The sequence below is a fragment of the Zeugodacus cucurbitae genome, chromosome 2 (assembly GCF_028554725.1).
Source record: "Zeugodacus cucurbitae isolate PBARC_wt_2022May chromosome 2, idZeuCucr1.2, whole genome shotgun sequence".
Taxonomy (NCBI): Eukaryota; Metazoa; Arthropoda; class Insecta; order Diptera; family Tephritidae; genus Zeugodacus; species Zeugodacus cucurbitae.
In genome coordinates this window covers 31,872,759-31,894,189 of record NC_071667.1, presented here as the reverse complement: position 1 = coordinate 31,894,189, position 21,431 = coordinate 31,872,759, and the positions used below count along the sequence as shown (strand labels likewise).

At 34.3% G+C, this 21,431-nt stretch overlaps 1 protein-coding gene across 1 annotated transcript in view; it reads left to right on the top strand.

Moving 5' to 3' along the window:
• The window catches only part of LOC105219597 (homeobox protein Nkx-2.4), a 50,065-nt gene extending 33,555 nt beyond the window's left edge, over positions 1-16,510 (top strand). The window contains exons 5-7 of the mRNA XM_054228143.1: positions 1,781-1,876; positions 12,897-12,983; positions 15,845-16,510. Of these exons, the coding sequence (XP_054084118.1) occupies positions 1,781-1,876; positions 12,897-12,983; positions 15,845-16,273 (612 nt within the window). The 3' untranslated portion in view covers positions 16,274-16,510. The remainder of the gene's footprint in view (positions 1-1,780; positions 1,877-12,896; positions 12,984-15,844) is intronic.
• The last annotated feature ends 4,921 nt before the right edge of the window (positions 16,511-21,431 follow it).

The following is a 21,431-nucleotide window of genomic DNA, read 5'->3' as shown; positions in this document are numbered from 1 at the left end:
CCAATTTTTAAGACTGATTCTTTCACTTTACAATATATAAATCGAGCACCGATGAATATACCGGAACAAAACTTTACTCAAGTTTTCAAGGCCCGGATATCGTACATGAGTCCCCCAGTGTTCGCGCAAAATATTTTACCGAAAATTTCCGTAAATCTCCAAAAAAATCAAATGTGTTTCTTATAGTAATGTGCCTCTGTGCCAAAAGTGGGGAAAATCAGATCAATCCTCCCTCTAGCCCCATATACCTCATATACGGCTTTTAAAACTTCCGGTGGATTTCATACCGTATATATGTGAGATATTTTAGCAACAATAAGTGAACTTTAGTAGACTTTATGCCGAATATAAATAAATTGAAAGAGTATAAAATGTTCGTTTACACCCTTCCCGACTTGTTGTACTTTCGCAACAAAAGTTGCTGAGAGAGTATTATAGCTTTGTTCACATAACGGTTGTTTATAAGTCATAAAACTAAACGAATTAGATATAGGGTTATACATATCAAAATGATCAGGGCGACGAGACTAGTCGAAAACTTGGTACACATGTTTCTTGGGACCGTGAGAGGGTTGCTTTCGAAAATGGGCAAAATTGGACCATTGCCACGCCCACAAAATGGCGATAACCGAAATCTCATAAAGTGTCATACAAAGCCATAAATAAAGTTATAAAAGTTAAATTTGGTACAAAGGCCATATTTGGATATAATTTTTTTGGGGAAGTTATATGTATCTCGCAAACCAATAAAGCTATATAAACCAAACTTTCTGCAGTCGGTTCCCTTACGTACCCCACCATACACCATGAAAATAGTTGAAATCGGATAATAACCACGCCCACCCCCATACAATGTTAGGTTGAAATTAACCCCTAACGAAAAACGTTATAAACACTAAATTTTACAGAAGAAATAGCAGAAAGAAGCTGCACTCTGATTTTTTTACAAAATGGAAAATGGGTTCGACATCGCCCACTTATGGGTCAACCATATCTCAGGAACTTTTCGACAGATTTCAATGAAATTCGGTATATAATATTTTCTTGATACCCTGGTGACACGTGTGGAAAATAGATGAAATCGGTTCACAACCACGACTACTTCCCATATAACTCAATTTTGAATTCCATCTTATTCCTTCACTTTATAATATGTATATACATAAGAAACCAATGAAGGTAGCGAAATAAAACTTTGCACAAATACTGTATATGAACTGTATATGACACTTGGGAAAAAAATGTCGAAATCGGACTATAACTTTTCAATGCCCCGGATATCGAATATGAAGAACTCAGCGTCTTATGGTAATTTTTCACCGAAAATATCGGTAAATCTCTCAGATATCTCTATTTAATTCAGAGGAAATATTTTTTTTCTAATTGTATGTCTCTGTACCAGATATGGTTAAAATCGGGTGATAACTTCCCCTAGCTCTCATATAGCTAATTATAGGATTTTCAAAGATACGATGGGCTTAAGAGCTTATAAATCGTGTAATATTTGATTAAATGAACATATAATCTTATATACATATAATGTATGTTGCAGATGAAAGGGAGTGAAATCAGTTCAGGAATTAGCTCAACCTATATACTATATATGGTGCTTTTCGTTTTTCTATTGGACTTTATGCCGAATATATAGGTCAAATTGTGTGTTATCTTAATAATAAATCAACAATTCTTTTGCTTGTTATCTAATTGTTTCTTTCGGCGGTTTCAATTGTCTATGTTTACTTTGAGTTTATAAAATTTTTTTGGTTATTTTAAATTTTAGGTATATGAATTAGAGAGGCGATTTAAGCAGCAAAGGTACCTGTCCGCACCAGAAAGAGAGCATTTAGCCAGCCTCATACACTTGACGCCAACTCAGGTAATAACAATTGCTGTAAATATATTTATTATAAGTGGTACAATAATTCTATTAACCGATCTCACTTTTTATCCAAATCTATTAGGTACGAAATAACATGTCTTCTTCCTTTCATTAAGATATCGCACGATATGTAGACGATCTGGACGGCGGGGAAAGGAAGTGACCGATTTTGCAAATTTTTTTGTCGCAGATAGTAGCATGTTAAAAAAACTATTACTTAACTATTAGATATCAAATTAAATTAAATTGTTAAGTTCAAGGGCACACATATTTTCGTGGAGGTATCCCTCATGAAGATCGATTTATTTAATAGAAAGTCTACAGAATTCATATTATCATATTCGATATATGACAAAGAAAGGCATGTACCAAATTTGACCCTATACGATTGAGAGTCAAAATAGCGTTAAATGAGGAGTAAACATTGTTTTAATTCGATTCTGCCAACTTTCGAACGAAGCCTCGGTGATTATACAATCAAGCAACTATAACAGAAACACATTTAAATGTTTCCACGGTGGGGAAGAGTACACTCCTCAAAACCACCTTGACCACACATACATATCTATTAATATTATTATCCTCGTACCATAAATGGTGCCTGAATGATTGAACTTCTTTTTAATATTAACGATATTTTGTGGTAGTGGAATCGGCCAGATATGCCAACCCACGGTACCAATTTGCTCAGTGTGTATGCCAAATTTAACCATACTCTCGTATGTAGTATAAAGTTTTGTATCTCTATATGATCAGGATGACAAGACAATTCTGTCTATCCGTCGGCCCATTGCACAAATGTTCCTTGGCATTATGAGAGTAAAATGTGGCACAAAGAGTTTGGATTTCATAGTGGAAATAGTACAGATCAGCTGCATTCAAATTGGTAAAAATAAATGGACAATGGGCGTGACACCAATTCAAACTAGATGTGGTACGTAGCATTTTCTTGATATCTTAGCGGTTCAGAGCTCCCTTAATTAATATACAACATAATTTTAAATTACTTCTGGTTATTTTACTTTAGAAAATCTAAATCAAACACCAATTAATTTATTGGTATAAAACTTTGCACTAATGAAAACTTCTAAAAATAGTCGAAATCGGACTATAACTTTTCAAGATCCCAGATACCGAACAATAAGGTGTCCGCGTCTATGGCTGACTTTTTACCGAAAATATCGGTCAATATATCAATATAAGTCAATTATCTCACATTTAAATCAAAAGGCAAATATGTTTTCTAAATATAGATAAAATATGGTCAATACTTCCTCATATATCAATTAAGAGTTTTTTTAACCACAGCCCGGTTAATCTTGGATATACTTTAGTTTGGTGGTGAAAATTAGTAAAATCGGTCCACGAATTACCTCAGCCTCCATATAATTACATATATAGCGATTTTGGTTATTCTAGTCGATTTTATGCCGAATATAAGCATACGAATATGACTAAACATGATATAAATTATGAGTAATTATAATGAAATTGCGTGGAAAACATGTTATCGGGAATAGACCTTACTCCAGCCCCAATATACCCAATAATATGATGACATCGATCCACATTAAATGTAAAATAATATGCTACACCAAAACCCATGTTAACTTTCATGCATTAAGTCGTATCAAAATAATTTCAACCCTGTATTTCCTGTCATAATACAAATAGTGAGTCTGACAATTGGTTAAAAAACTGTGGTGCGAAGACTAGCGTACTTATCATTTCACACTTTGTCGCGGGTTGCTCGTGTAGGCTATAATCAATATAACTAGATATTAAGTTTCCCGCTAACATGCTGCTTCCGGTAAGTTTTATACACAAACCCAAGAAAGAAAGCAGAAAAGATTATGAAAGAGATTTACAGTTGCTTTGTTTTCGTTTCTGCCTGTACTGTGACGTCACTCAATTGAGGAAGGCGTCGAAATTCAAATATCTGAGTAAAAAATGTAATGATTTTTTTAAATGGACTCTGTAGTGGCGGTATTTACTAATAATAGTGCAAAAAACGTGGAACATCGCATATAGTACCAAACATTCTGATGTCACGGGTTGATAATGTACAAAACCGGTTAACAATTTTCAAATTTTAGATTCAATCTAATTTGTTCACTTTACAATATATAAACCAAGAACCAATGAAGATATCGGTATAAAATATTTCTGCAATAACACTATTTTAGAGCTGTCACATCACTCATCCAAAATTTTTCGAAACCAGTTCTTCTCCTTTGTGCAAAAAATGAGTAAAATCGGGTCATAACTTCCCCTTGCTCCCATATACCTAACCTTAAATGCATGTACACTGAAAATGAAAACGGTCCAGAAATTTCCTCAACCCCCATATGTATTATTCCCGAAACAACTGGTACGACCTATACTATGAGATCACACTGTAAATGAACACTCACCACCGCTTTTACCGTTCGTTTCTACCGTACGGTACCGTGCATATCCACGGGATCGGATTTTTTTCCGTATATAAATTTTAATTTTTTCGTTTACATTAGTAATAAATATTCTCATCATTCATTTAAATATTTAACTAAATAAGGTTAACTATGTAAAATATATACAGTTTGTCAAGTGATTATTTGAAAAATGAAAACAGAAAATACACTTTTACATGTATTTTTATTAACAAATGCACTGTTCCTTATAATAGAAAAAGTTAAAAAAATTCATTCTACGAATAAACGAAGCCGAGAAAAATGCAGCTGTCAATTAATTCATTTCAAAATGCAAACTCAAGTCGGAGAGAGATAATAACAAAGAAATTTATACAAAAAAACAATAAAAAATGTATATAAAAACGCGAAGAACAGCCTACGGGAGTTGGTAAATTGTATTAAATAAGATTGCAATGAGACTGTTAGAAAAGTATTGAATTTACGCCAATACGCATCCCATGTAGCCGTGAAAAAGCCATTAGTACTAAAAAAAACTCCACCAGATAACGTTAATAGGCCAACGGACTTTTTGACTTTAGTTTCCGCTAAACTTTTCTGAGGCCATTGTCATAACGTCATTCCAGTTTTTTACACTTCCGCGACAAAGTTGCTACGAGAATATTATAGTTTTGTTCACATAACGGTTGTTTGTAACACCTAAAACTAATCGAGTTAAGATGGAGTCATATACTACGTTTATGCTTCATTTCTACTCGGTTATATTATACACGGGTAAGTTCAACACCCATGCATAAACACTTTTTCACCACGAGTTAAATGATCTACTCGGATAGAATATACACATTTTCTTTACGTATGTTAACTCGGATGCATAAACGTATTTAGAGTTAAGTTGAACGTCAAATCAGCTGATTTTTTGTGCCGGTGTTTATTGTTTTGACAAATTGCATATACAGGGTTCCCGTATTGCCAATTTTTCGCTAAAAACCCCTACCCCACTTACTACCGAATTTTTGCGGCAAACGCCTGGTACTGTGTAGTACTGCAGTAACCGGTTATTGGTTACTTTTTGGCACCGGTTTTTTGTGGCCCACCCGTGGCACTGTGGGTAGTCGGATGGTGTAGCGAAAACCGGTTTTTTGCAAAAACTTCGACGAGTGGGTAGTCGGTTTCGTTTTTTGGGTCTGTCAGTGGTCGGTTTTGCTCGTGCATTTCTGCCCGAACACTTCTCAACCGATTTATGCCGCACACCCCTTATATCTGGAAAATACGGACATATATCTGTTTTTGGACTCAGCAGTTGTGTATATTGTTTTGACAAATTGCATATACAGGGTTCCCATATTGCCAATTTTTCGCTAAAAATTTAATTATTTACCAAAAAAGTCTATCAAAATTTAAAATACGTGGCAGCTCTCAATTTAATTCAATTCAGAATTTACCTCGAGTAGAGTATTTGCCGTTTATGATTATAGGCTTTACCCATGTAGAATATAACTGAGTAGAAATAAAACATAAACGTGGTAATATATACCAAAGTGATCAGGGTGACGAGTATATTTGAAATCCGAATATATGTCCGTCCGTCCGTCTGTGCAAGCTGTAACTTGAGTAAAAATTGGCATATCTTGACGAAACTTGGCACACATGTTCCTTGGGTCAGTGAGAGGGTTGCTTTCGAAAAAAATAAAAACCTTTGTCACGCCCACAAAATGGCGAAAACCGAAAACACATAAAGTGTCATAACTAAGCCATAAATAAGGTAAAAATAAAATTTGGTACAAAGGATCGCACTAGGAATGGGCATATTTGGATGTAATTTTTTTGGCAAAGTGAGCGTGTCCCCGTCCCCAAATAGGTCTTTTGTATATATATCGCAAACCAATAAAGCTTTATAAACCAAACTTTCTGAAATCGGTTCCCTTACATACCCCACCATACACCATGAAAATAGTTGAAATCGGATAATAACCATCACCTCCCATTCAAAAGTTAGGTTGAAAATTACTAAAAGTGCGTTAACTCACTAACGAAAAACGTCAGAAACGCTAACTTTTACAGAGGAAATAGCAGAAACTAGCTGCACTCAGATTTTTTTTACAAAATGGAAAATGAGCGTGGCATCGCCCACTTATGGGTCAAAAACCATATCTCAGGAAATTCGGTATATAATATTTTATCGACACCCTGATAACACGTGTGGAAAATGGATGAAATCGGTTCACAACCACGACTACTTCCCACATAACACAATTTTGAATTCCCTCTTATTTCTTCACTTTATAATGTATACATTAGGAACCAATGAAGATAACGAAATAAAACTTTACACAAATACTGCATATGATCTGTGGCATCGCTTGTGAAAAAATTGTTGAAATCTCTCAAATATCTTAATTTAATTCAAAGGAAATGTTTTTCTTCTAATAGGGTGTCTCTGTATACGAAATGGTTAAAATCGGGTGATAACTTCCCCTAGCTCTCATATGCCTAATTATGGGATTCTCTAAAAATAAAAAAAACTTAATAGCTTATAAATCGGGTAATATGTGAAATATCTTAGCCAAATGAAATGAGCATATATTCTTAGATATAATGTATGTTGGTGATGAAAATGAGTTTAATCAGCTCAGGAATTACCTCAGACTATATACCATATATGATGATTTTCGTATTTCTATTGGGCTTTATACTGAATATATATCACATTGTGTGTTATCTTAATAAAAACATAGCATAAATTGCGAGTTAACATGTTCGGTTGCACCCGAACTTAGCCTTTCCTTACTTGTTTTATCATATTTTAGTATTAAATATATGTATGTATTATATTAATATTATTATAAATAATGCTGTAAATGGAAAGTCATAATCTTTACTTTTTCTAATAAAAATTCATGTCCAAGTCGATTTTGTGTGTCTGTTTTCATTTTGCAAAGAATTACTTGACAAAGTATATATAATATTAGAGTCCCACCGATAAATTAGCCTCGGTAACTGCAAGTATTGGCTAACAAATTCAGCATTAGCCGTTTTTTACCAATTCATTGTACTTCTTTCGCCTGTTTCCCTTAAATCAATGTTTTGGGTTTTAAATTTTTTGATAACTAAATATTAAAATATTAAATTTTCCGAAAACACAGTTCATTTCACTCGACGAATCATTCCTCGCGATAATGAGTGCAGTAAACATAAATCGATTATTTTTGTATTAAATTGAAGGTTTTGTTTAAAGCAGCCCATCCACACTCGATTTTTTTTTTCATTATAATAAAATTATTCATATGTGATGTTCGTGTGAGCACTGCCATCAACTGTCGAATTTCCAGTGTGAATGGGCCGTTTAACCCAATTAGAATGATCCGATGCATGTCAAATATGCACAGTATTGTTCGACAACTCGTTTAGATTTTGAAGATAGTTTCATAATACCACTCATTCTCATATAAACCCTCGTTGCTATAGGCAAAAAACTGGGTCAGTCGATCCATTTTCGCTCGTCGATTTCGTTACCGAACTAAATAAATTTATTAATGAATGGATTAAAGAATCGGTATCGGCCATGCTTTGCCAACTGGCCCCGATTAATCGCCTACAAATTAGGAATCGGTCGGACAGTATGATATACATATAGTATATTAGAATAAGTATTTTGCTGGAGTTGCTAAATTTGCTTCAGTTTCAAAAATTCGACGAAATCGGAGTTGCCTTTCAACTAAAATTTTCATTGGGACATATTTTATATTTCGACCATATATGAAAATATGCTTAAAATTGGTTCGCTTAATGCATGCACTAAATTTCATTAACATATCATAACCTTCGTTTGCTAAGGATAGTCCGATGCACGATTAATTTTCAAATTTTTTTGCAGAAATGTAATTTTTAAACGCAGTGGCTTAATTGTGTGAGCACGAGTGAATGTAGCCCGCGAAGTTTGAATATTCACGTTATTTTTTTAACAGACCTCGTATACTAATTTAATATGCCATACAATATATATACATACATATGTCTACATTAGACAAACATACATTGATTATTCCATGCTGTTTCAAGCCATTATCACAAGCAGTATATTTGTGCATGCACAAAATCATATACATATGTACATTATAACAAAATTACTAAAATTTGTCAATGAAGCGAAAAATCTTTTCACTGTTTACACTATTATTTTCTTTAAACTATAAAAATACACATACATATGTACGTTGAAGGAAACGGTATTTGCTATGCATGTGAATCAAACCACAATTATTGGAACTAAAGTACCTAACACAAGGGTACTTAAGAGCATCCCTTAAATAAGACATGACATTACAATAGACAACTTACATATATTTTAGGGTAGGTATACATTTTTCTCCCATAACAGCAATTATTAAGTTATTCTTTGTTCTTTAATACAAAGAAATGAAAAAACAAACGTTTACAATTTAACAAACGTGATAGGTTATGATTAAAGCATGTTTTAATTTCTTCAACGTGATCACGTTCATGCTGATATTTTTTTAAATGACATACACACATATGTATGTATGTACATACATATATAGTAGTCATAAGTTTTAGGGATGTTAATTATAGTATTTATCAAATTTCAAGACGTGTTTAATATTTTACATAAGTTTAAATATTTAAAAATATTTTAATAGCTTTCTCAACTGTGCTTACTTTATATAAATCGGGTAATTCTAACTGTGTAAAATAAAACATTCAATTTAGTGCAAAAATAATTAATTCCTTTATATTATTCTTCTTCTTTACAATCCTCGTCATACCAGCTGTTTTTTCGATTGCAAAATTGCTTGAAATGTCCCACAGTTACCTTATACCGAGTTGCCGATGAATGCTTTCAGCTTCTCGATGTCGAACATTCCTTGTGTTAATTAACGGGCAGCTGGCAGCGATACCTTCCCAATTAAGGGACTGGACATTCCAGACGCATGCCATAAATCATAGTCCTTAATATGTTTGCAGTGTTGTTTAATTGGAGAGGTTTTATCTGGGTCGCAAAGCCTACGCCCAGTGGGCCTACGCATAAGTAGGCTTCATCTTCTACTTTAGCTCACCTCCAAACGAATATCTGTTGGCTACCCAGAGCATACTTGGTCTAAAACCGGAAATCGTGAGCTGCTTGAGCCATATGCAAAAGAATCGTTCCTGGCCACTCCCAAGTGAATGGCGGTCAGGAACTTTCCTGAACATAACCCCCATCCGTGAACAATGACTGGTTCAGTCAAATATCAAATCAAAATCCCACCGTGTTTTATAAGGTGAACTGAAGAAGTCATACTTGAAGCTTTAAAGAAACCAAAGAAGTGAAATAGAAAATATTGAATTAAGAGGGATTTAAAAGAAATACCAAGACTATTGAAGATGCCAAGGCAGATTAATCGTTCGGGGTCTAATTGTTTTATTTGCTATTGCTGTAAAGCGTAGTCAACATTTGACGGCAAATGTATAAAACTGCTACATAACCTAAGTTCTTTAATTTTTTTCAACAAAAAATTAATTATACAGAAATCTTGCATTATTGGTAGTTCGAAGGGGTGGGTGGAGTACAGAGTAATTAATTAATTAATGAGTTAAGAAGAATTTCAAGATAATAAGTTGTGTTATATATACTCGTCGTTTTGTTCTGAAAGTTACAGATAGGATTTAAGTTGTATTCCTTGAACGCAATGCGATCACTGAGAAGCAGATAAAGTTGATGCCAATAATAGACGATGTATGAACCTAAATTGTCATACGTATGACGTTGGGTGCATTGATGTCCAATTTAATAGTCAGGTTTGTTAGTTAAGTGTATCAAAAGTATTATACAAAAAGGCATAGTAATTTTTAAATAATCCATCTAACATAAGAGTTAAAGATATTTACTTGTTTACAGCCAGCAAACGATTCCGAGCGGTGTTGTTAGGCAAACATTTTAACATCGCTACAGTTGAATTTGTTAAAGCATAATTTGATAATATATACCGGGCTGGTATCTACATACTATGACTTACACTGTACAACACTCGGCTGGGTATTGGACCATAAAAATTTTGTCCTGAAGATTTGTTCTTAAGAAAAAAGTAAATTCTCCATTTTTCAAAGTTATCCTCAAATATCAAATTATTTGCTTTCGAATTTCGTAATATCTTACTTATTGTAAAATCAAAAACTACATATATATTTTAAAGAAACACTGAAACACTGAAAATTCAAATTGAATGCTCATTTAATTTTTTCAATATTTTCTCTTTCAAATGTTGGTCATGGCTACGTCTCAGATGGTTCATCCGTTGAATCCAATTTTCGATGACTCGTTCGAACATTTTGCTTGGTAACTGGCGATAGACACGCCTGATATTTTGCTCCAAAGTCTGAATTGAAGCGGGATTATCCGCATAGACTTTAGACTTTACATATCTCCAAAGGAAAAAGTCTAACAGTGTGATATCTCACTATCTTGGTGGTCACTCGAACGATGATTCCACAGCCCCACAAACCACACCAAACCGTTATTACGGATGAAGTCGCACCTCTTGAATCTCTTCAGACTGCCCTTCGTCCCAAATGCAGCAATTTTGTTTGTTTACATACCCATTGAACCAGAAATGGGCCTTATCACTGAACAGAACTTGGCTCGAAAAAGTCAGATTTTCTTGGAATTTTTCAGGAGCCTATAGAGCCAAGCGATGTCGCTTGGGAAGGTCGATCGGCTTCAGTTCTTGCACAAGCTGTATTTAGTACGCTTTCAATTTAAGATCTCGACGTAAAATGCGCCAAGTCGTTCCATAAGTCAGTCCGAGTTGCTGTGAACGGCGCCTAATCGCCTCTACGCGGCCTTCATGTACACTCTCAGCTACGGCTGCTATAAATTCTTCACTGCGTGCTGGACGTGGTCTATTCGGTCGAATGTCATACCATAATGAAGGCTGGGTCTCAAGATGTGTGATGGTATTGCGAATAGTACGCTCAGCAGTCCGATTATGTTGACCATAAGTTGAGATTTACAGACCTTTCTCTTGGTATGTGTGTTAATATAATTTCTGTATATATCACTTAAGTAAAAAAATATATATTTGTAAGCATACAAATTTTATTTTTTTTCAAAAATCTAACTTTGACCCCTTTTATCATCTGTAATATGAGCTTGATGGAAAAATGTTATACCCTATTGAAATAAGAAGAAAATGTTGATTATGCCCAAATTTGTCCGACATCTACCCGTGCAAGAATATCTTGGTATTGCCAGAAACATAACGTTCGCAGCCACAAATTAAGTTACAAAACTAAAATTGGCCATGTGTAGGTTAAAAGTATTTGAAACAAATTATCAACTTCAGGATGATTTTATACTTATCTTATTACATACTGAATAAGATAGTTCAAAAAATCATACATATGTATGACACTGATACGTTTGATAATACGTTAATAATACAGTGTAACTTCCATAACTCCAACTTCTATAAGTCGAAGATCTCCATAACTCGAACTTTGATTAGGCAATAGCGTTTAATTAAATTTCATACAAATTTCCTTCCATATCTCAAACTTCCTTAACTCGAAGTTCTCCATAAGTCGAAGTTTTGAATGGGCAATAGAAGTCAGATTCATAAAAATTTCCTTCTATAAATCGAACTTTTCGACCAAAATTTAAAATTTTACTGTCAAGGAACAATTTTAAAGGAGTCATTATATTCGTATGGAGGCGAACAAAAATATGATAATACACTTATAGATTTCATAAATCGTGTAACAAAGGCATGAGATACAGACATCAAGGGTCAAACAATAGCAAACTGCAACAATCAAAATTACAGAATACATGTTTTAATGTATATAAATAAAACTTTTTGCGAAGTAAATAACTAAAACTATATTTTACAGCTTTTTGAAAAATGTATGTATTAATGAAAATTTCTATAACTCGTAGTTTTTTTGTGGATTATGGTAATTCGAGTAGAGAGGTTCCACTGTATATAAAGAACAATTAAATTTTTATAAATTCTTTATTTACAATATGTTTTGTCGCGTGATATTTTACAGTTGCTGGTGACAACAATAAGCTTGTTATAATTTATATCCTTTTGTACTCAATCATGTATGAAAAATCAGCACCATCTTTAAGTTTGGCAGTTTAAGTTTAGCTTTTGGCTTGCATGCTGTGGAAATAACGGTACTGCATATCTTTGATATACAAGTCTATCTTTGATATACAAGTCCTTGAGCATATGAAACGTTTTCAATAGAAATAATGACCCTGAAATCTTTGGTAATGACATTGCTGCTATTTCCGGTTTTAGTAATAAACGCCCATCTGGCCTGTCGCCAAATATGGTCATGGCGCAAACTAACTCTTTGCATCAGATGCTATTCGAATCCTTTACTTTTATCACATTTTTATTATTTTGCCCAATGAATAATATTCCTTTCTCTGTCGCACTAGATGATTAATTGTCTAATTGCGTTTCATCAGCTATTCTAATTCAATAGCGCACTATATAAATAAAGCAATAGTACAGGTTGTGAACCTCCTATATATGTATTTACTATTTGTATCCAAAAACAATATGAAGTTATAATATATTTTTCCAATTTAACAGGTTAAAATATGGTTTCAAAATCACAGATATAAATGCAAGCGGCAAGCAAAAGAAAAGGCGATGGCAGAACAGAGCCAACAAAATCAGGTGCGTAAAATTTCTTAAAATACAATTCCTAAATTACAATTCTTATACTCCCGCAACAAAGTTGCTGAGCGAGTATTATAGTTTTGTTCACAAAACTGTTGATTGTAAGTCATAAAACTAAACGAGTTAGATATAGGGTTATATGCACCATTATTTCATTATTTTCAAATTAATTTTGCAACATAATGCGGACTGTTATCATCACAGTACATAAAGTAGAAAACCTTATTCGTGGGGAATTCTCGGTGGTAAGATAGCCGCCATCTTGGAAAAACACAGTGCTGTATATATTGAGTACTTCATTTTAGTAAAACTTTAGTCATAAAATAGCAAATGTTATGTATATAGCTGTCTTATATGAAGCGAAATTATTTATTTATACCATATTTCAATTATAGAAGATTTTAACATCAATGTGTGCCATATTATTGCAAAAAAAATATTAAATGTAGATGAGATATTTCATAAGTGGTGAGAATAAAATACAGCTCTCATACAAGTACTTCTCTATGGTACGTTATTTTTGGCCACATTTATTTAAACTTAACTGGCACAAAATTAGCAAAAAATCAAATAACAAGAATCAAAATCGTCATTTAATACTAATATAAGTTTTTTATGAAATTTATAAAAAGCTCAAGAGCTTTTACTAAGTTTGACGAATCCTACACTTTTTATTTTGTAAAAGTATAGGCGTCTTCACAGATCTACCCTTTTTCGAATAATGTTAAAGACAGCAAACAATTATGCATTTTAAAATATTCATTATGCATATAACCATATAAATATGAAAATGAATTTCTCTGAAGGAAATCGTTTTCAATTATTGCTGACTATTTATGGAAGACATTGCCAAGCAACAACCGCGCCGTTTGTTCTGCTTTTTCCCGCATGGATAAGGAGGCGAAGCGAATGGGTCTGGAGGTGAATGAGGACAAGACAAAATATCTCCTGTCATCAAGCAAACAGTCGGCGCATTCGCGTCTTGGCTCCCACGTCACTGTTGACAGTCATAACTTCGAGGTCGTAGATAATTTCGTATACCTGGGAACCAGTATCAACAACACCAACAATGTCAGCCTCGAAATCCAGCGCAGAATAACTCTTGCCAACAGGTGCTACTTTGGACTGAGTAGGCAATTGAACAGTAAAGTCCTCTCTCGACGAACCAAAATCAATGATAAGCATCCCGTCCTGCTCTACGGTGCAGAAGCTTGGTTTGATGTCAACATCAGATGAGACGACACTAGGAGTTTTCGAGAGGAAAATTTTGCGCAAGATTTATGGTCCTCAGAACATTGGCAACGGCGAATACCGCAGACGATGGAACGATGAGCTGTACGAGTTATACGACGACATTGACGACGACGAATAAAAAGACAGCGGCTACGCTGGCTAGGTCATGTTGTCCGAATGGACGAAAACACTCCAGCCCTGAAAGTGTTCGATGCAGTACCCGCCGGAGGAAGCCGAGGAAGGGAAAGGCCTCCACTCCGTTGGAGGGACCAGGTGGAGAGCGACCTGGTTACACTTGGGATCTCCAACTGGCGCCGAACTGCGAAGGAGAGAGAGAGGTGGCGCACTATCGTCGATTCGGCTATAACCGGCTAAACGGTTGCAACGCCAATCGCATACATACATACATTGCCAAAGAAGTTTGCCAAGAACTTTCTTGAACCAGACATATGTACATACTCTTTCAAGGTTATTTAGTGGAAAATTATTCAAATTGTTTAATAGTAATATTAAATCTTTAAAAATTTGAAAGCGCCAAATACAGTGTCACCAACCCAGGGATGTATTTATTTAAATATAATATTTAATAGTTGAATCGCGTAATACACTTGTACATAAAATATAACTAACTTATCAATAAATAACAGTTAATACCACCATAAAATTTAATAAATATCCGAAATAATTTAAAATAATTCCAATAATAATGAAAAAATTTATTTGATTTAATAATTATTTAAGTACTGTTCATCGGACTTTAAAAGTTTTGTGAAGTTTAAATGCTAGCACAACACCCTAATTACCACAATTGTAGCAAAAAAAGCATAGCACACAACCCAAGTACGCCTCGGTGGTGTGTTAAAAGATGAAAATTAATGTAAACAAAAGAGGTTTTCTACTGTATATACTGAGGTTATCATGATGAAAAATTATAGTTTTCGCAAAATTTGGGAGTTTTCGGCAACCGATCTTAAGTTTAATAAGTTGTAGTCGGTTTTAGAAACTCATAACATAGCACGCCCTTCAGATCCCACCAAATACAAAGCATTACATTGACGTCAAGGATAGTTGGGTTACCGTTGATCTGGCTGGATGCCCAGGCTTCACATATTTTGTTTTTTGTGTTCAGGTTTGTCGACATAGATTCATGTTTCATTACCAGTCGCAAGCCAATGTAAAAACGACTTTGTTTTTAGTAGTCAATCAGGGTTTCTCAACGTCCCTTGGCACCCAATTTCAAACTTGACTTGAGTGACTTCCTAAGATTATACAAGCTGTTCTTATGTTTGGCAAAAATCTTCGTCGAGTAATGCTTCCTTCTTCTTCGAATTTTGTTGGTCGCCCAGAACGTTCTCTTAGCTAGAGTATGTACACCAAACACTTCCAGTAAAATACATGATATATATATATAAAATGAATGAAAAAACTATTATTGTTTAGTCTTCAAACATATACTTAAAAATACGCATAAAGACAGTAGCTTTCAAAAGGATGTACGCAATATTACTAAATTTCCGAATATATATATGTGTATTTTGATCCAATAATGAAAATATTTTAAATAGTATATATGTACATACATATGTAATAATAAATATTTTACATGCAATTTATTTCATTCACAGACTTCTAGTTCACCTAGACGTGTAGCGGTACCCGTTCTCGTAAAAGATGGTAAGCCATGCTCAGGCAGTAGCAGCACACCACTATCTCAACAAGCTGGTACGGCTAGTAATACAAGTAATACCAGTAATAACAACAATAATGTAAATGATAATATCGGTACCACGGAAGCAAATAACAGCATCACAGGTGGCTTAAATCTTATAACGGGCGAAACAACTAACTCCCATTCTCCAGATACATCAAACTCCCTTATTGCTAGCTATAATGGAACGATTGGAAGCCATAACCAAATACAACAGCAATCATGCAATAATTCTTTAATGTCCAACAGTTTAGCCATGGCATATCGCAATCAAAATAATTTTATTTCGAACGGACATCAGCAACAGTGCGCGGGTTATTTACCTCTACAAGGTAGAGCGTGGTAGAAAAAAATTAATGAATAACTCGCGAAGAAGAGTGGAAAATAAATGAAAATTCACCAGAAAACCCCGCATACACCAGAAGAAGATGTCAACCAAATTCGTGCGAATGTAAATTTTAATGCAGTCGTATTTAACACTGATAAATTAATGATTTTTCTACATGTTATGCTACTAGCTTATAAATGAAAATAAACAACAGTTTTATGCATTTATAGTATCTGCCTCTATAAAGCAAATTCATTTACAAATTGTTTTCTACTCTTATATGTTTAGTTATCAAGGAATTTTATAAGAATATGCGTTTAAACAAGTGAGGGAAAGTTGATTACTATGCACTAAAAAATTAACCAGGAGCACTCAGGTCATAATGTTCAGTGTCTGGGGCCTTGAAAAGTTATAGTCTGATGATGCGATAACTTAAAGGAAAACTTAATATATCTTAATGAAACTTGGTATACGTATTCCTCTTTGTATCTATATTTTGTATCTATATTCCTTCTTTGTATCTAGTTTAGAACTCTCTAAATAGAACCGTGTCTACTAGTTTCAATGTCTGCTGCAATTCCCCAGATATCATCATAAGTTTCGTCTATAGGAGAGATTATCTTTATGCACCACGCCTTGGAAAAAAGAGAATGGAGAATATATAATCTTTTACGCAATAAAAAATTGTGTTTAAATTATGATCCAATGTATATTTTTATTGTCTGAACTTTGAAAACCTTGTATGCAATGTTGAGGGGCTTATCCCACGGTAATTGGCGCAGATTGAGGGGTCACCCTTTTTGTAGATTGGGCAGAGTGCACTTAGGTCTCAATCAGTGGGCATGTTTTTGTCTGACCATATTATGCAAAGAAGCTGATGCATGCACCTTATCAGTTCTATGTCGTGTTGTTCTTCAAGCGGGTAATTGCTATTCGAATTTCTTCATGGTCGGGTAATGGAACATCTTATCGATTGGTGAATCGGGTTCGTCATCTTCTGGTGTTATACTTTCACTGCCATTTAACAGGCTAGAGAAGTATTCCCTCCGCAAATTCAATATACTCTGGGTATCAACTGCTAGATGACCTCAGGGTCCTACCAGAGAATGCTCCGATCTTGAAACCTTCTGTTATTCGCCGCATCCTTTCGTAGAAATTTCGAGCATTACCCTGTCCTCCAACTGTTCTTTTGACATTTTCGAAATCCAATAGATTCTGTACGAAATGAGCTTTATATAGCGCGCCACAGTTCCCTTATACCGAGTTGCTGATCAGTGCTTTCAGAGAGCTGGAGTGCACATCAAAAATACTGGAGACATGCCGTCCATCTATCGCAACATCATCGATCTGGTTGTGTTCGATCTGGACACAGCCAAGTAGCTTAATGAATTTTGTTACTACTGACGGTCATATTTCGGGACCTGGCGAAGTTGATTAGTCTCAGTCCATTTGACGATATTGAAGAGCTTTGCAGTGATGTGGATTATAGCTAGTCGTTCATTCACCGGAGTGAATGTCAGGACTCGACGACGAAATCTCTCTGTCACCACGAATCACACACCAAATTTGCGCTCTTTTATATGGCCGCTGTAGTAGATGTCACAAGAGCCGACCTTCTTACGTTCCTGTCCCGTACATCACACTTATTAGATGGCGGTGATGTGAGCCTTTTCTCTTACGAGGACATCAACCAGCTGGACATACGCACCTTCCCAATTAAGGGTCCAGACATTCCAGGTGTAAGCCCTTAAATCGTAGTCCTTAATGTGTCTGCAGTGGTAGTCATCAAAATTAGGGTCTCTCATCCGATGCCTTGTTTCCTTTTTTCATTGGGGAAGTTTTTTTTTTATGTGCTGAACCCCAAACCACACGCATAACCGCATAAGCGTGCTTTGCTTTGCTTTGCTTTGCTTTGTTCCATACAAAAATAAGAAATAGAAGGCATTCCAGATATATGAAGACAAATGAAAAATTCAATTTGAAAATTTACATTTTCACACGATTTTGTATTGTGTTAAACATTGTATTAAATTATATATTTTTTATTTGATTTGATCCAATACCTTAGTTTTTTTCTTGGCATTGACGTTCGGCCACACACACTCACTCCGTACACATCATATTAATTTCATATTGCTTGAACGACATTTTTATAGTAAAACAATGATAGCTGTTATGAATTGGCTAAGCGTTATATGGAAGCCAATAGAACACACTACCCAGTAATTCAAACGAAAAGGCAACATTTATGGTGCAACCCTGTCCCCTTAAGCATGTGCAGTAGTGTTGCACCATTTTCTTTGGTGGAAAAAACTTAAACCTGCAAACTACTGTACCACTTCATTTCTAGCTACGTCCATGCCTTACGTTTTATTTAATCAATTAAAATTTATATTAAGTTAAAAATATTAAAAAACAAAATGTATATTGTGCTCTTTGACAATAATTTGTCTTTTGAGCCATTCTTGCCATTGTGAATAGTCTTAATATGTAAAACAAAATTTGTTAGCACTAACGCGGCGATAGAATTTTTAATGAGGTATCCGCATACTCTCTTGTACGAATTCAACTGGATAAATTTGTTGTTGCTTTCACATGTAAAAAAAATAAATATTTTCAGCCATTTTCGCCACTTAGCTACTTTCACTTCATTTTGCTAAAATATCAAATATTAACCGATAAATATGGGTATAAAGTCCACCAGAAGTTTAAAAATCCGTATATGAGGTATAATGGGGATAAAGGAATTATTGACCCTATTTTGATCATTTTTGTTTCACTATTAGAAGAAGCACATATCTTTTGAATTTCATAAAATATCTAAGAGATTTACCAATATTTTCAATAAAAGATTAGCCACAAGTTTTGAGTTCCTCATGTTCGACATCTGGTACCTTGAAAAGTTATAGTCCGATTTCGGTGCATTAATTCAGTAAAGAAAATACCAGAAATTCCAAATTTTATGGTAAAGATGGTATAGAAGGCTTCACTCAAACTCAAACAAACATATCTTAAAAACTACTCGACCAATTCCAATTCGAACTTAGGTTTGCATGTCGGCATCCCAATGCTATAGTTTGAAAATGGGCGAAAAGGATCGAATCGGTTCACAACCACGCCTGCTTCCCTTATACCACTATTTTGAAGCCCATCTGATTCGTCCACTTTACTATATATAAATTAGGAACATGTAAAGATATCGGAAGAAAACTTTGCACAAGTACTGTAATTCTAGTGCCATAGCCAGTCACAAAGGTTACTCTCAGATTAAAAAAAAAATGTAAAATGGGCGTCGTACCTTTCTGGGTCATAAGCCATATCTATTTAACCGGTTTTAATGAAATTTGGTACATGTTATTTTCTTGAAACAGTGATATTGCCGATAGAAAATGGGCGAAATCGGTTAACAACCACGTCTAATTCCCTTATAACACAATTCTGAAGTCCATCTGATACATTTATTTTACAATAGCTGTCATCGATTGGCTAAGCGTTATAGAGAAGCCAATAGAACGCACTATCCTCTAATTCCAACTGATAGGCAGCACTTATGGTGCAACCTGCGCTAAAATGTCCTCTTAATCATGCGCAATAGTGCTTGACCATTTTCTTAGGCGGAGAAATACTTAAATATGCACAAAAAATTGTACCTTTGTTTCGAACTGTTTCTATGCCTTACGTTTCATTTAATCAATTAAAATGTGTTTCAAAGTAAAAATAACAAAAATATATGTTTGTATTGTCATTTTTGTCTAAAATTTCTGCGGAGTCGTTTTTACTATTGTGAATAGTAAAAAAACAACTAAAACAAAATTTGGCAGCACTCAGCAAGCGGCGATAGAATTTTTAATGAGGTATCCGCATACACTCCTGCACGAATAACTAGATAACTTTGTTGTTGCTTTCACATAAAAATTTTTTGACAGGCGAGCAACCCTCAAAGATAGCGAGCAGAGAAGTGACCAATCGATTGCAGTTAATATATAACACTGTAGTTGAGGTGTGGCATCACTCTAAATTGTCGAAATCGGACCATAAGGTCCCAGACATCGAACAAGAAGAACTCAGAGCCTAAGGATAATTTTTTAACGAAAATATCGCTAAATCTCTCATGTAATTTTAAAAAAATTCAGAGGGAATATTTTTTTCTAATAGTGCGGCTCTATACCCTAGCTGCCATACACCTAATATTAAGGTTTTCAAGCAAGCGGTGAGCTTTATACCGTATATAGCGGTTAGTATGTCAAATATCTTAGCAAAATTAAGTGAGCATATTGTCTTGCATATAATGTAGCTCAGTGTTGAAAATGAGTGAAATTAGCCCCCATACACTATATATAGAATAACGAATTGTATATTATCTTAATAACATTGAAAAAATAAATTGCGAGAATATAAAATGTTAAGTTACACCCGAACTTAGCACTTCCTTTCTTGTTTAGATAATTTTTATACTTTGTAATTATTACACTTTATAACAACTAAAAGTTTTATTAAAACATCTAGATTTTTAATCAACCTGACAGGCCATTGCAAACAATATTTTAAAAATAAACTATGATATCTTTTAAGTTAGATCAAACTTCACAGTGCGCAAAATTTTATTAAAATTTGTACAGTGGTTTAGGTGTGAATTCCGCACAAATAACGGTAGATGAAATTTATATATACATATACAAGATAGAAAGATTAATTTTAAAATTATTTGTAATTCTATAGACCATCTGCATACCTCCCCCAGATTGAACGAATTTAGTACCTGCGTCTGTTGTTAGGAATAAAATTACGTGATTAGACACCCTACGAAATATTAAAATAAAATCAGAGCCCTTAGTAACAAAGCGCTTATTTATATGCGTTTACTTCTGTGCGTAGACTGACAATTTTATATACATACATACTGTTATTAGCAAATGTGTACATACATACAAATATGTTCCAATAATAACCCCAAGTTTGTGCACGTGGCATCAGACACGTGCTTAACATTTGGGTTAAATTTGCGATTATTTTAATCGCTGATTAGTTATAGAAGTATTAGGAAGTTAAATAAACACTTCATTTGCAGATGTGAGACATTTTCGCTCCTCAAATTAATATATTTTATTGCAATATACATATGAACATACATATGTGTATACCTATATATTTAAATTGTTTATTTAGTAGTGAAACA